This window comes from Panicum virgatum, chromosome 2K (genome assembly GCF_016808335.1).
Source record: "Panicum virgatum strain AP13 chromosome 2K, P.virgatum_v5, whole genome shotgun sequence".
Classification (NCBI taxonomy): domain Eukaryota; kingdom Viridiplantae; phylum Streptophyta; class Magnoliopsida; order Poales; family Poaceae; genus Panicum; species Panicum virgatum.
Window position 1 is genome coordinate 49,122,369 of NC_053137.1, and position 16,614 is coordinate 49,138,982.

General features: G+C 46.7%; 1 protein-coding gene across 1 annotated transcript; it reads left to right on the forward strand.

Moving 5' to 3' along the window:
- Positions 1–8,357: 8,357 nt before the first annotated feature.
- On the forward strand, positions 8,358–13,292 carry LOC120681987 (ABC transporter G family member 1-like). The gene is made up of 7 exons (XM_039963698.1): positions 8,358–8,967; positions 9,132–9,211; positions 9,382–9,846; positions 11,446–11,532; positions 11,662–11,790; positions 11,919–12,110; positions 12,227–13,292. Exons 1-7 carry the CDS (start codon positions 8,490–8,492, stop codon positions 12,980–12,982), a joined length of 2,187 nt encoding a protein of 728 aa, XP_039819632.1. The 5' UTR covers positions 8,358–8,489; the 3' UTR covers positions 12,983–13,292.
- The last annotated feature ends 3,322 nt before the right edge of the window (positions 13,293–16,614 follow it).

The window sequence follows — 16,614 nt, forward strand, 5'->3', positions numbered from 1 at the left end:
CTCCTCACATCCAGCACACCCCTGTGCAGGTCTTGGAATAGGGCAAAATAGTCTTTGCCTATGAGGGACCAAAAATTCTTGAAGAAAGTTACCCCAAAACCATTGGGTCCAGGGGCAGAATTGCTCTTCATGCTGAACATAGCTGTTTTCACCTCCTCCTCATGGAATTCTTTGACCAAGGAAGCCCCTTCTTCCTCAGAGAGAATGTGTCTATCAGCCCAAAAGGTAGGGGATAATTTTAAGCTTCTGCAAGGGCCAACACCAAAGAGCATCTTATAGAAATCTATAATGTGTTTCTCAATATCCTCCTGGCTGATTAGAATGCCATGTTCCCCTTCTAGGCACCTAATCAGATTTTTCCTTCTCCTACCATTAGCAAATTTGTGGAAAAAATCTATATTGGCATCCCTTTCAGCACCCAATTTTCAAAGCTTTTCTGCAGCCAGTGAAGCTCTTCCATATGAAGGATCAGGTCCACTTTGTCTTCTATCTCATACCTGGTTACCCACTCCTCTGGGCCCATGTAGCAGAACCGCCCAAATTAAACCGACTTAAGTGCGCTAACTATCATCTTAATGGTTAATCAAGTTACCATGCACTTAAAATGGTGTAATCCGGTCGTCTGTCGGGTTAAGGATCGAAAAACACTAGAAGTCTCGCACGAAGATGAGCACAGATGATTACAAGCAGACAAAAGTTCTCAAAGTTAATTTACAATGCGGAGTTTTACAAACAAGTTTACGTAAAATATCAGAGTTCAAAATGCAGCGGAAATTAAATAGAGGTTTAACAACGATGACTACAATGACGTGAGGACGTCACATCGAGCCCACCGATGTGAATCCTGGTTAGCTCCAACCAGCAGCAATTACCTAAAAATAGGGTGACAACAAACCCTGAGTATACTAATACTCAGTAAGTCTTACCCGACATGGGTATACTTAGCCCACTATCCAGACATGCAAGCTTTTTGGCTCTGGAGTTTATTTTTGCAGGAAAGCGACTAATAGTGGATCATTACTTTCAATATTTTAGCTCAAGTTTAATGTACAAATATCAACTAGGTTTGCATAAACATCTAGAGCAAACATGGTACATCACATTATATTTTCCAAGAGTACAATAAATATATATTCCATCTTTGCCTTTCACTCTTATTCCACTTCTTTACTACGATGTGATGCAGTGACCAAGGCTCTCATATCCGCGAGTCACGGCGAATCAATTCGATTTAACCTTGCAAGGTGGACCTAACTCACACGACACATGCAAACCACACCGGGTCACACGCGTCAGCTGTTCCCATCATTACCACGACATCTGAACCACGCCTGCTAAAACCCAGGTGAAGGGCCCCTCACGGTGAACTCCCGGAGAACCCGGAGGCGACATCCAATCTAACACCTGCCATCATCCCACGCCCAGCGTAGCAGGACAGAATTCAAAGTATCGTCATAAAGCGGTACACAGTTTACCGATTTTGACTACCTCCTACTTCAGATATGTGGTTAGTACTGTTCAATCCTCGGTCATCAGGGCCAACAACGGTACGGTCCTCAATCGACACAAGCGGAGGTCCACTTTCCATACATTCCATATCCATAATCCAATTTCTCTCCGCCCAGTCTCCATTTTTCTTTTCTCACAGATTCATTCTCAAACCACTTTGCCATAAGTAACAAAAACCTATAGCTCGCGAGTGACAAGAATCACTCGACTTCTACCGAAGCCTAATTAAGCATGGCAATACTAACGACATATGTATACTAGTATAGACTTAGGTACCTAGGGAGAAACATGCATATTAGGGTTCCATACAACTCCTAAAAACATAAATGCACAAATACTTAAATAAACATTGAATACTGAAATTAGGGGTTATACTCCGGGGCTTGCCTGGGAGTAACACTAAGTCAGTGTTGGTTAGATGATACTTGCTTGGCGAGCATCTGCCTTCAGCTATGCACATCGGGATCCATCCATCTGTCTTCTGGATATGTCCACCAACATCGTCTTCGGGTTCGGCTCCAATAGCACGTCCTTCATACGGTTCATCTATCGTACCTAAATGAGATGCGACAATGCATATGTATGAATGCATGAAAGTACAACACGCAAGGCATTCAAAAAAGTACCGCATACTAGCATAAGCACCTAGAGCTATTTAACTTAACCATCACTCAAGCATCTCATAGGAGATGACAAGCACATCAAGCATGCCACACAAATTAACTTAAATTAAACCATTGCAAGCATCCACCATTTAGGAATTAGCCAAACCTTCTAGCCAACAAAAGTTAACATGATTCACCCAAAACAAATGACATACTTGATGTATTGAACCATGCAGAAAAGAATTGCTTCGCAATACTTTTGGAAAGTGAAAGATATAGCTAGGAATTAAACAAATGCAAAAACTTAACTTTAGGACATGAAGAGATATTGATAAAGCATGCAACAATGTTTTGCCAACATTTATTGACAACAGAAAACATTTAATTTAGCCCTAGCAAGACAAACAAAACAAAAATAGATTTACAAACATGCACATAGCTTATGGTTCTAAAATTTTTACAGTCAACTAAACATGCAAAGAGTAAGCTACTGCATAAATTTCATAATTTTTTGACGTCCAGAACTGCAGATATTAAATAAGCAAGCTAAAACAAGCATTACTCATGATTAAATCAATACATCATAAAAAATTAAACAAACAGCAGGTTAAATATTTTTCATAAGTTATACATGTCAAAACAAAGCTAACCCAACTGGTTTTACATTTTTACCATTTTTCTACTATTTACTATGCATTTTCAAAGCTTGCAATCACTTAAATTAACATTTAAACTAGATTAAAAACTATTTAGCAACTGAAGATCAACCTGTAAGAAAAGTTGTAGATCTTAGAACAAGGAAGCCAACAAATTTTAGTTTGCATTTTCAGCATTTTTCTACTATTTTATACGGATTTTCAAAATTGCAGCTAAAATTTCAAAAAGGTCCACCGCGACACTATTCATCTGAGTCTATGACTTCGCAAGAAGACCCCTGCACTTGTTTCTATTGCTGTCTGGGGTCCCTCACGTGAACTGAAACAGGGGAGGCGCTCGGGAGCTCGATTCCGGCGATGGGGTGCTTCCCGGCGGCGAGGAAAGGGTGGGGGAGCACGAGGGAGGTGAGGGCTACCTGAGGGTGGTCTCGTTCGGGCTGGGACGGCCGGAGGCGGCGGCTCCACGGGAGCAGGCGGTCGACGGTGGTGGCGCACAGTGGTGGCAGTGCTCCGGTGGCGGATTCGAGGCGGGCTCGGGCCTGGGAGCTTCCTGGGAGCGAGGGGAAGGTGGCAGGGTGGCTGGTTTGGAAGGAGGGTGGCCCGGGGTAGGGGCTCCACGGCGAGCTGTCCATGGCGGCGCTCATGGAGGCCGGCAGCGGTTCCGAGCAGGCCTGGGCAGCGGGGAAGCAGCCGGGGAGCTGCAGTGGGGTGTGGGGAAGGTCGCGGGCTTCTTGATTTGGTCTGCTCTAGGGTGGAGAGGCGGCGCCACGGCGAGTTCAGAGCTCGGCGGCCATGGCGCGGGCGGCATTTCTGGGCACGGGAGAGCTCGAGCTCTGGATCTAGCGCGAGGAGGAGAAGAGGGGAAACTCGAATTGACTTGGGAGAGGATGAGGACGGCTTGAGCAGCGACGAGGCAACGGCGCGGCGGCTGAGCACGGCGACGGCGTGCGGCGGCGTGGCGAGTAGGGGCGCGTGGCAGATGCGCGGGGTGCCAGGGGGCGGTCTTGGGCAAATACCAGGGGCGCGAAGGCGGGTTTGGATGGGGGGACGGCGCGTGGCTGGCCAGAGGGCGCAACGCCGTCCCCGACGTTCGCCGGCGTGCAGACGCCGTCACGGCGAGAAACAGAGAGGAGAGAGGAGAGATGGTGGTGATGGCAGTTTTGGTAAATAACTCAAAGTTTCAAAGTCCAATTTGTAAACTCAGCTTTTCTCCATCTTCATGGCCTTAAATGAAAAACTTTTGAATATCAAACTTGCTTAAAATTTCGAGATCTACAGCTTTCATTTTAGGCACATTTCCATTTGAACAATGGTTTGAAATATAAAATTTGAAACTTGAGTGCATTTGAAAATGTCCTATACACTTCGGAATTCAACTTTTTCTCCCACTTTTGTGTGGCAACTCGAAAAATTTTGAACACGAAAGTTGTTTATCATTCGAAAACCTATAACATTGGTTCTAGGAAAAAGTCCATTTAAGCAAAGGTTTGAAATTTATTTTTAAACCTATTTGTTACAATTTGAAATATAGATTTAAACATTTAAAAACTGTAATTTGAAGAACTCGTCATTTCATGTGTTAAAGTACTAACAAACTTTATTGAATGACTTTACATGATTAACATTAGTACTAATCATCATGTTAAACATATGATTAACCCTAACTACAGGTGATTAACACCTGGGGTGTTACAGCCCAGAGGCCTGGTATTAGCTATGAGATCGAGATGTTTCAGCTTGTCCAAGAGGGCATTCTTATCTTTTGCCTACTCTCCAGAGTTCTTGGTGTTCCACCCTTTCAGATATTGTCTAACAAAGCACAGGCTCCCATGCCAGGCATTTAAGGGCTCCACACCAGATGGTCTCCTCAAGGAACTTTGCTCCCATTGATCCCTAATCATGGGGCTAAAGTCAGGGGAGAGCATCCATCTACTGTCAAAAAAGAAGTATCTTGGTCTAGGGGCACCCTGCTCCCCAGAGTCCAGGATAATGGGTGAATGATCAGAGCCAACCCTAGTAGGGCTCCAAGCATTGGTTAAAGGGAATTTGCTTTCCCAGCCATCAGACATAAGGAATCTGTCCAGAGTGACCAGAGTAGGGGAAAGTTGTTTGTTAGTCCAAGTGTATTTGCCCCCACTCCTGGCCACCTCCCTAAGCTGGTATTTTCCAATGAAGTTGTTGAAATCTCTCATCACAGGGAAGTTGTAGTTGGCAGAATTTTTCTCCTCACAGCTTCTGATTAGGTTGAAATCTCCTCCTATCAGCAGAGGTAAGGAAGCAGAAGCACAAAGTGAATCTAGCTCATCCAGAAAGACAGCAGAAAGATCATGGTGAGCAAGTCCATACACAATGACAAGGGCCCACCTGAAGTTAGACAATCTATCCCTAATATTTGCCCAAATGCAAAAATTCATGATCTCATGGCCCTCCACTTCCATCCTTAACTCCTAGCAAGATACCCCCGGATCTACCTCTAGCTGGCAACCATAGCCAAATGAAATTTAGCCCCCCTGCCAATTCATTCAGCTCACGGTCGGTGAAATCTTGCCTCATAGATTCTTAAAGGCCAACAATGTCAATGTGTTCTTTCAGGATATAGCTCCTAACCTGCCCTGTTCTGGCCGAATTCCCCAAGCCCCTCACATTCTAGGAAAGGACTCTCATTGAGGTAGGGTAGGAGGGGCCTCAGAAGAGGCAGCAGTGATATCTTTATTTATACCACGGGAGTTATTATCAATAACATCACAACTCAAACAGTGTAGGTCCTCCTCCCCTGGAGGAACCTCCTTCTGTTTGAGTTTCTCCAAATAAATTCTATAGTTAGCCTGAGCCAGGTTAGCTCTCACTAGTTCCTCTATTTTCATAGCAGTAAGATTCTCATCAAGAAACTATCATCAATATCTAGATCCAAAGCAATTTCTTTAAGAGAATCATTAGAAGTATTATTCAGGATGGTAAAAGGGTCACCTGTAAGCTCATCTCTTTCTCTAGCCCTCTTCATGGCCTTGTCAGCTATGGGGATGCCATCTCTTGGGATCCTGGAACTCACCCTAGTGGCAACAACTTTTTTCTTGGCACCCTTGGATTTCTTCTTTCTGGAGGGAGATTCCCACCCATGCCCCCCCCTCATCAGACAGTTGCCCTTCCAGCGAGTTCTCTTGGGTGCCAATGATGTGGTCATCAGCAGTCATCATTTTTGGCCAACTGTCTGCATCCATGTAGTAGTCCCCCTCAACACTGTGTACCAAGATCTTCTGTGGCAAGGGGTCATGCACCAGTCCTGCCCCTTCATCTTGAGAAAGAACCTGTGTCTGCTCTGGGCAAGGTACTTCTTCATTCAGATTCTCAGATTCTGGTAGAGGAGCTTCCTCCCTCTAGCCAGATAGCCTCTAGTTGGATTCTGGATGGAAGGTGGGGATAGGGCCCTCTTTTGGTACTTCTGTATCTGTGGGAGTGCGATCTCTGATCAAGTCTTCCATGCTATCCTCCTGTGACTCTCCCTGGCAAGCATCAAACTCTCTATCAAAGTTTCTTTTGGGCTCATCCTTGTCAACATTCCTGTGATTTTGAGTGCCCTGGTTACTCTTGTCAGTCCTATCTTTTTTATCATTCTGGTTTTCAGAGTCTGAGGGTGCATTTGTGTTTCTCAGAGTATCGGGGGCACCTTCAGTCTAGAATTTCATTTCATACCCAACTCCTTTGAAGAAAATCTCCACAAAACCTCTCAGTCTAGCCGGGTCCCTGCAGTTGACCCTGACACGCAATGGTTCATCTCTCAGAAGGCTAAATTCATCAACCTTAATTGTTTCTGCCATCAAAGAGACAATTTTCTTTATCACCTCCTCCTTTTTAGCAAAACTAGGTACTCCACCAACTCTGATCCAAGCAGGGTGTAGGATTGATGAAGCAGCTGGGTCAATGTTGGTCTTGGAGATCTTAATCTTGTAGCCATACAGAGCCAACCCCACAGTGGTCAGCTTAGAGAAGGTGTTGAGAGATACTTGATCAGAAAAAGTGGCACTGATTTCATTTTTATCCAATTCCTTCACATGAAAGTCCCAGTCAGGTTTGATCAGGTTTTGGAGCTCCTTTTCCAGCCTTTCCTCGGAAGCATTGCCCTCAATTACAGTAATCAGCCCCTCAAATTTGTCTATCTGTTCAGCAGAGGTTGCTTTCGATCGCAAGAATATAATTAATGTCGCCAGTGTAAACGACGAACAACGTTAATGGATCGGATCGCGACCAACAGCTGCGAGGGAGTGCGCACGTGCCCTTTGGTGCCTTGGCGGCTCGCCATGTTGGAACGAACGTGCGTGTGCTGGGTCAACGGGTGTCGCTGCGGCCGGCCTTGGCGTGGTGGATCCGGTGATGATGGCAGTGTCCGGCCTCTGTCGAGCACTCGAGAGCAGCGGGCACGGCGGCCGCGCCAGGAATGCATGGAAGAAAGAACAGGGAAGGAAACACTGAAGCGAGGCCCATCTCACGACTTCACCAGCTCAACACTAACCTTCGTCGAGTTCGGGATGCGCGCACGTGCCTCTCCGCCTCTGTGCATGCATGCACTAGGCCAGTTGCCCTGTGGCTGGTACTACTGCCACATGCTCCCAAAGCATGCATGACGCGTTATCCGGAGGCGGATTTATGTTTATCTTTTTGTTTATGTTACTAGTACTTTGGATTCTAATGGTCTCGAATGTATACTTTGGCTTCTAGCTAATGCTGCCAAAGAAAATATGATCAAATATTGTTGCTCTGGAGAATTAATATATTGAGGACTTCTGGTAGGAATATATATACTAGTTAATTAGAATGTGCATATGCAATCATTAGTTTTAAATAGAAGAGTATAGCATCGGTCAACAACTCATCACCATAGAAAAAGCAACAGGAGGACATTTGCATGCACTTTATTCTGCTAACTGTGGCTGGTTGCTGGTGCTGATTTGCTGTGAGAGAAAAGTACTGCTGGCTGGTGGCTAGTTGCTGGTGCTAGTTTGGTGTGAGAGAAAAGCAATGCTGATGGTTGCCTGCAGAACAGAGTTGGAGGACAATTGCACCATGTAGTTTTAAATAAACGTATGTATGGTATTGCCCCTATAGTAGAACACATGGGTACGTGGTGAATACCAGTGACATTTGCATTGCAATGGTGAAAATGACAATAGGTACTCTCAACAGCTAGTTTATTGACATTTCAGCATTATAAAACAGAAGACATTTTAATTTTATCCTAGTTTCATTAATTAAATATAAAATATATCTTAACAGTGCATTCATTGTGGATCTTTATTACATTTTTCAATAAATCCAACCAAGATTGAAAAAGTTTAACTTGATACAAAAAAATATATTATATTTTAGAAAGGAGCTAGGGTCTTGATGACCTCCGCGTACTTTAGTAGAAGACACCTCCCCGCATGAAAAGAAAGTCAAAAACCACACGGTACAATAAGCAGCAGGTGGTCCTGATCAACTTGGATTATTGGATTATTCAATCAGGCGAACCATAATTAATAATGACATTCCTGATCCTTCGCCTATTTAACCAACCCAGCCCAGCTCGCCACCACACCCTTCATCACACGCCACACGGCAAGGCAGGCAGGCAACAAGCGCAGCACGAGCTAGTACCTAGTTCCCACCGCTGTTCCAGCCTTGGCCAGCTCAAGCTTGCCTTCATTCTCGCCGGTCAAGTATACCTAGCTAGCGTTCCGTCGACATGGCGTCCGAGCAGCAGCCGCAGCACGCCCCCGCCGTGCCGAGGTGGACGCCGAGCCCGCCGCGGCGGCAGGACCGAGGCCGAGGCGGCGACGCCCACGACGACGACGAGTACGCGGACTCCGAGCTGGGCGCGTCGTCGTCCATGCGCAGCACCGACGGGTTCCCCTTCGGCAGCGGGCGCTCCTTCGCGCCGCCGCCGTTCCCGCTGCCGCAGCCCTCGCCGCTGGAGATCAGCGCGGCAGGGAACGGGACGGCCGCCGCCGACGGCCCCGTCGCCCGCGAGAAGTCGCTGCGCCGGACCGACGAAGGCGTGGTGATATCCTGGGAGGACCTCTGGGTGTCGGCGAGCGGCGGCAAGGGCGGCGGCCGCGTGCCCATCCTCTGCGGCCTCAGCGGGTACGCGCGCCCCGGCGAGGTGCTCGCCATCATGGGCCCGTCCGGCTGCGGCAAGTCCACCCTTCTAGACGCCCTGGCAGGTACTACTACTACTAGAAACGAACGTGGACGGTGGACCCACGTGATTCTTGCGACCCAGCGAGATCATATTCATATCGTTCGGACGCCGATCGAGTCAGATTTCGTGACAAAATGAATCAAGCAAAAGATTTACGTACATGTTTTATTTGGACCATGGTTACAGGAAGGCTAGGTTCTAACGTGAGCCAGAAGGGGGAGATCCTGATCAATGGCCGGAGACAGAAGCTAGCCTACGGGACATCGGTTGGTGTTGCCTTGCCATTCCGGATCGGAGATTAATTTCCTTGGGAGCGGCCGCGGCATGGGCATGGATCTACACCCATGCCGCGGCATGCCGTGAGCGTGTAGGGACGAAACGCCCACAGTACAGCACAGTACTGACTGACACGCGCAATCGATCGCATGGGATGCAGGCGTACGTGACGCAGGACGACGTGCTGATGACGACGCTGACGGTGCGCGAGGCGGTGCACTACTCGGCGCAGCTGCAGCTGCCCGGCGCGATGCCGGCGGCGGCCAAGCGGGAGCGCGCGGAGGAGACGCTGCGGGAGATGGGGCTGGAGGGCGCGGCGGACACGCGCATCGGCGGGTGGGCGCGCAGGGGCATCAGCGGCGGGCAGCGGCGGCGGGTGAGCATCTGCATGGAGATCCTCACCCGCCCCGCGCTGCTCTTCCTGGACGAGCCCACCAGCGGCCTCGACAGCGCCGCCTCCTACCACGTCGTCGCCCGCATCGCCCGCCTCGCGCGCCGCGAGGGCATGACCGTCGTCGCCGCCGTGCACCAGCCCAGCTCCGAGGTCTACGGCCTCTTCGCCAGCCTCTGCCTCCTCGCCTACGGCAGGACCGTCTTCTTCGGCCCCGCCGCCGAGACCACCCAGGTACGCCGCTGGCGTTGACTTGTTGCGGCTGCTAGGAGAGATTTGCATGTCATTGGCGTCCAATAATGCATGCATGCGTTTTGAAATAAAAACAGTAATGGTTAGTTAGGCCATATAGGAGTATACGCGTGTTTGGACATGCATGCATGTTGTAGCCGACCAGGGCTGCAGGTGGTCGCTGGATTCACATTTGCAAGTTTATTTGAACTGGAGTAGTAGTACTTAAATTCGGTCCAAACTAGTCTAGTTTGGAAGGAGACCGCTCTACAAAATATGAACTGAAACTGCTTAAATTTATGGCGCTGCCTCGCAGAGAGGCACGGGACAGCGACCCAGCTGGTTTTAGAATTTCAGATGCGTGTGAACTTGTTGACATTGAGTAGTCAGCTTTTGCTTTTTCTGAAGAAAATTAGAGCTATGTCATTTGCCCAATTATAGTACTCCTAGAACATATCCTAATTGAATTGATGACATAGGAGCAGTAAACTTCACTTCAGCTGCGCCAATGCGTTTGACTTGGACTTGGGGGTTCCTGCATGTTTCAGCTACACCTCTCTGCCGCTGGCAGCATCATGTTCACCGATACAATTTTCCTTAAAAAATAATCAGAGAAAAGCACAATGTAATCTAATATTGCAGATGGCTCTGCGTACACAGATAGTGACTGTTCAAGTCTACGTACAAGTGGTCTATAAAACTTGCATTGGTACTTCTGTATTAGGTGAACAACTGTGCAAGACAAAGTCTGGATAAAAACAAAAGTATTGGTGTGATTGAAGACGAAACCGGGAGGAATCAGTAGGTCTTCTTTGAATAGCCGCCTCGTTGACATTTTTCCTAGGGAAATTCTTGCTGCCGAATTGACCACTAGTCTGTTTCAAGTAGGAAGCGCAAAGAAATTAGGAAGAAAAACACGCGTCTTCGCTAGCAACTGGTATCTGAAATCAGGTATCGAACTTTGAACCGAGGAAAATGACGTGATCGGCCAGTAGTCAGTAATTGAAGACACTTGTTTTCAAACAGTAAATAACCGCCAGTAGTCAGTATTGTAGTAGTTCAACTCTATGGAGCAATTTTATCAAAAAAAAAAAAACTCTATGGAGCAATCATGTTACGTACACGGCCAGCTGTCTTAACTGTTCCTCTTCCATGTGGGCAGGACCCACATGAGAAAGATAGTTTAAGAAGAACAAAGAAGCTTTTATAACTTATTTACTTGAATAAGTTTTTTTTCCGAAAACTAATAACATGTTCGAAGGGCTTCTCTCGAAAATTTATGCAAATAAATTCTTGTGAAATAAGTTCGTTGAAAAACTTTTAAAAATATTAAGTCATGGAGAAGAAGAAAAAATCTATCAGAAAAAAAACGATGATCAGGAGGGATGATCATCACGCGACAGAAAGCCTCCTGGTGCGTGCGCCAATTTTATTGGACCCCCATCAGACAAGACATACATCTACAATTTCAGACTTGCCCTGCTGTTAACTTTAAATGACTGTTTCTAAAGAAAACTTTAAAAAACTTGGGTACAAACATAGTTCTACACAAGACATTTCGTTTTTTGCGCAAGTACTCAACCGGCATTTCGTTTTCTGCAGTTCTTTGCTCTGAGCGGATTCCCCTGTCCATCCCTGATGAACCCTTCTGACCACTTCCTGAGGACAATCAACAAAGACTTTGACAAGGTGAGCACATCACACAACTTCAAGAGAGATTTGCATAACCCTGCAAGCTTTTCCTTGATCCAATACTTAACCAGCATCTGGAAGCTGCTCCTTGCATACTCACGTCCCAATGCATTTTTACACACTCAGGACATCGAAGAAGGCATGAACGGTGAGAAAATGACCACTGCTCAGGCAATCGACACGCTGGTGAACTCGTACAAATCCTCCGCCTACATGGACAAAGTGACTCGGCAGATCGCCGGCATACGCGAAACTGTAAGTCATACATCACACTCTGCTAATCTGCTTTCCAGGCAGTGGCATTTTGCGCACTCATTTCCTGCATCATCACAGCCCAAAGTTACAAGTTTGGTGACCTTTTTTTTAAAAAAAAATTGTTGCAGGGAGGGGCAATGGTGAAGAAGGATTGGCAGCCAAGCTTCCTGACCCAATCCTTGGTGCTCACCAAGAGGTCCTTCGTGAACATGTACAGGGACCTGGGCTACTACTGGCTGCGCTTCGCCATCTACATCATGCTGTGCCTCTGCGTCGGCACCATTTTCTACGACGTCGGACACAGCTACGGGTCGATTCAGGTAAGTGAAATTAATCCAACACTGTTCATGTCCGGTCTGTACCTCATGGTGCGTGTACGCTGCTTAATTATCTGTATGAATAATTGAATATTCACTCGATATGATATGATCTTCAGGCTCGTGGCTCCATGCTCAACTTCGTGGCCGCTTTCCTCACCTTCATGGCCATCGGAGGCTTCCCGTCGTTCGTGGAGGACATGAAGGTGTTCGGGCGGGAGAGGCTGAACGGGCACTACGGCGTGGCGTCCTTCACGATCGCCAACACGGTGTCGGCGGCGCCGTACCTGGCGCTCATCTCCGTTGTCCCGGGCGCCATGGCCTACTACATGGTCGGCCTCCAGAGCAGCTTCGGCCACTTCGCCTACTTCGCCCTGGTGCTCTTCGCCGCGATGATGGTCGTGGAGGGGCTCATGATGATCGTGGCCAGCACCGTCCCGGACTTCCTCATGGGCATCATCACCGGCGCCGGCATCCAGGGCGTCATGATGCTCAACGGCGGCTTCTTCCGCCTCCCCAACGACCTGCCCAAGCCCTTCTGGCGCTACCCCATGTACTACATCGCCTTCCACAAGTACGCTAACCAGGGGTTCTACAAGAACGAGTTCCTGGGGCTCACGTTCCCCAGCAACCAGGTGGCCGCCGGCGGCGCCGCCACCATCTCCGGCAGCGAGATCCTGAGGGACTACTGGCAGGTGCAGATGGGGTACAGCAAGTGGGTCGACCTCGGCATCCTCTGCGGGATGGTCCTGCTCTACAGGCTGCTCTTCCTGGCCATCGTGAAGCTCGCCGAGAAGGTGAAGCCCATGATAAAGGGGTTCAGGTTCAGGAACGCCGCCGCGCCGTCCGTGCACGTAGGCTCCGGCAGCCCGTGATGATCTACGCGGAGGCCGATCCATCAGCAACACGCGATGGCTTAATTTGTTGGGGCTGCTAGTGTAGTCGGAGCAGCAGCAGCAGCAGCAGTGAGATGCAAAGTATTGTGCAATCTTGTCATCTTCTCATTGACAAGGACGAAAAGTAATAAACAGTGACCTCAACTCTAGTATCATTGACTAGAGTTGGGGGCTCTGTTTATTTCCGGCCAGTTGGAGTGGGCTTATGGGGACCTCATTTATTTCCCGTTTTGTAGCCTTAAAGTATGTAATGTATATATGTTGCTTTAGTAGAGTACTTTGTTTGTTGCGTTTGAGTCTATTTCTTTCTAATTTTCCATGGCTAACAACCTGGGGCCTCTTTCTTTGGATTTTAAAACACATTTTCAAGGCTTCAGGGGTCTGAAGTTGACGAATTCTTCAGGCAACTTGAACGTGAACACGGATGAACACAGAGAAGAAAAAAAATCAAAAGGTAACGGGTTAACATGCCAAGTGAAAATATAAAAATTATTCAAATAAAATCACACGAAATTTGACCGGGTTACGATGGACACACCTGCATGTATACACATCCTACACCTATCAGCATCCTACCGTAAACGAGCACATTTATCGTGTAGTACTAATTAGTATAAATACAAGCACTGAGCCAAATTTCACCTCGAATGTAACCAACTTGTTTCTCCTCAATTCGCAACTAGTCGGAGTTCCAACAAAAATACTAGATATGAAGTAAATGGAGCCCATTTCGAAGGGCCTTTGTTTAGGAAAGTGGACACCTTTTTTTTTTGAGAAACAACACGGTACAAACGCAGACACTCACAAACACACCTCCTTGAGACTCGGCCAGCAAATCCTCGAGACTGACGAAGTCACCACTGAAAGCACAAACGCCGTTAAATTCTAGAAAATTCGCTCCCACGGAAAGTCGAACACAGGACCTTAGGTGCTACTGAGGTTCTTATAACCACCAGTCCACTAGGTTACAGGGCCTTTCGCAAGTGATCACCTAGCTAGTATTTAAAAAGACATGGTGGGCCTGGCCTGGCATCTGCTGGTGAGCTCGGCAAAATACTGCTGATGGAGCCAGGTTTCTCGATGTGATGACTCGGATGATTTCTATATATAGTGTTAATTAAAACGGTATTCATTTAAGAAACCAGCCAGGCAAACCAAATAGGAAAGAAGAGGAGAGAGATGATAATCGAATGATAATTGAAGGGACCACATCTAATAGTTATAGATTGTGTCCCTCTCTTGTATAATTAATGTCTACTTCCATTCTAAAATAGGAAAGTGCACTTGGGTTGGGACTTCCCCTCCAGAACAACTGAGCAAGTCTCACCATCAAGCTCCAAATCATAAAGGTCGCTAGTGGCTGCATTGTCCGCAGCACTGGCATTTATGGGCGGTGCATAATTAGTCGATAGATTAACGTAGTTTCAAAATACGAAAATTCGACTTTGAATCATGAGATTTGACTATTAATAGATGTGATGAGATTTTAATTTCTTTAAGGAAGTAGGGGTTATATTAAAAACTGACACGTTGTTGTGCAGGTACCATGAGAAGCCATAGAGAAACAGTGGTACCATATTATATTTTTAATAAAATAGGATCTTATGTTGCAATGGTACTTTATGAAAGTAGTGTTAGTGTTAGAAATGACAAATTGCTATTGGGTTCGTACATTTTTTTCTTACAAAAATAGGGTATCAGATTGTGGTGGGCTAGTTGTATAAAATGTTGAGGTTCTTGTTCTTAAGAATAACATGTCGTGAGATGGAGCATGGACTTATTTTATGGGAAAATGAGGTTCCTTTTGTCAAGCAGTGAACAAAAATGGCTCCGGATTAATTTCATGAGTATTTTTTAAGTTGAATAAGAGAAGAGTTGGTCTGTGGTTTATTTTGTGAAAAATCGAGGTTTCTTTCTGAAGTAACCGAAGGCAGACTACGAATTTATTTCAGCAAAATCTGAGGTTTGTTCTACAAAAAACTGATAGGGCCTTCAGATTGCGGGTTGATTTGAACTAAGCTTGAGGAGTTTTGTGAAAAAATGTAAATTTTATGGACTATGGGTTGATTTTCAATAAATGCCTTTTTTTTAAAAAAAAACTAGAATTCCCTCAATCTGGGTCGGCGCCTGTCCGATCCGACTGCCGAAAATGACCCACGATATGGCTGCACTCACCGACCCTCTTTTAGTGCAAGATTCGTATACAGAGAATCATAGATACAAGCACTTGTGCTGAGCCAATTTTCACCTAGAATCTATTCAACTTATCTCTCAATTCGCTACTCGTTGAAATTTTGCTGCTGGTCGAGAGTTTTCTTACCCCCTGTAAAAACGAGTTTTTTTAACCTGCAAAAAAACGAGTTTTTTTTTCTCTTTGGAAAAGAGAAAGAGTGAGCAGTTCCAACAAAATAGTAATTGAAGGGGCTGATATAAAGTAAATGGAGCCCATATTGAAGGGCCTTTGTTTAGGAATGTGACCTTGCTATTTAAAAAGACGTGCTGGACCTGGCCTGGCTTGGCCGGCTCGGCGAAATATTGCTGTCCTGCTGATGAAATCGGGATTCCCGATGTGATGACTCGGATGATTTATATAGTGTTAATTAGAACGGTGATGTGTAAGTAACATAGTGATGCGACAGTAAAATTTGTTTTTCATTTAAGAACTAGCGAGTAGGGATGTAAACGGGTCAGATACAGACAGATATTATTGATATCATATTTGTTTTCATATTTGTGTTCGAATATGGAGTCGGATACGGATAGTGTTAGTTTTTGCTGGATAAGATTGTAATGAATATCGATTTCATAAAAATGTAATTTTTGAGCATTCGGATACGAATCGGTTACAAATATTGGATACTCGAAATCGGATACGGACGGATAAAAACTCTTTCAGACCGGATCAAATTCGAATACGGTTGGAAAATATCCGTACTATTTACATCCCTACAAAATAGGAAAGAAAGAGGGGAGAGAGAGGATAGTTATAGATAGTGTCGTCCCTCTCTTGTACAAATAATGTCTACTCCTTCCATTCTAAAAATAGGAAAGTATATAATATTACCAAGTATGCAAATTATCCGATAATATTTGGGTTGGGACTTTCCCCTCTAGAACAAGTCTCACCATCAAGCTCCGAATCATCAAGGCCGCTGGCGGCTGTGTTGTCCGCAGCGCCGGCGGGACGCGCGCACCTCTCGCGGTCCGGCGGCCGAGAGCAGCCAAACCGGCGGGCGACGCGAGGACTCGCAGGCAGGTCGTGACGCCATGAAGCCACTGCGCCAGCCGCGCCGGTGCAGTGTGGTGACGACATGTGTTCTCGTCCGCACGGCTCCATGGCCGAGGAACCATCTAAGTAGCTACTAGTACCCCCAGTCTACCATGCTTTGCTTGGGAGGCAACGAGCCGTAGCTCCCGAGGAGGATCGTCAAGTGAAGCAGATCTCACTCGCTCTCATAGCGTTACTATCTTTAGCGGATGATGCCCCCACCGGCGGATGCCGATGCCTCCTCCTCGCTCGAACGTTCGTGGAACCGGCATGCCGCCCGGCATCGTGCGTAGGAAGTAACGAGGTGTGCGGCGCGATGTCGTGGATTCCCGTCGCATGGTTG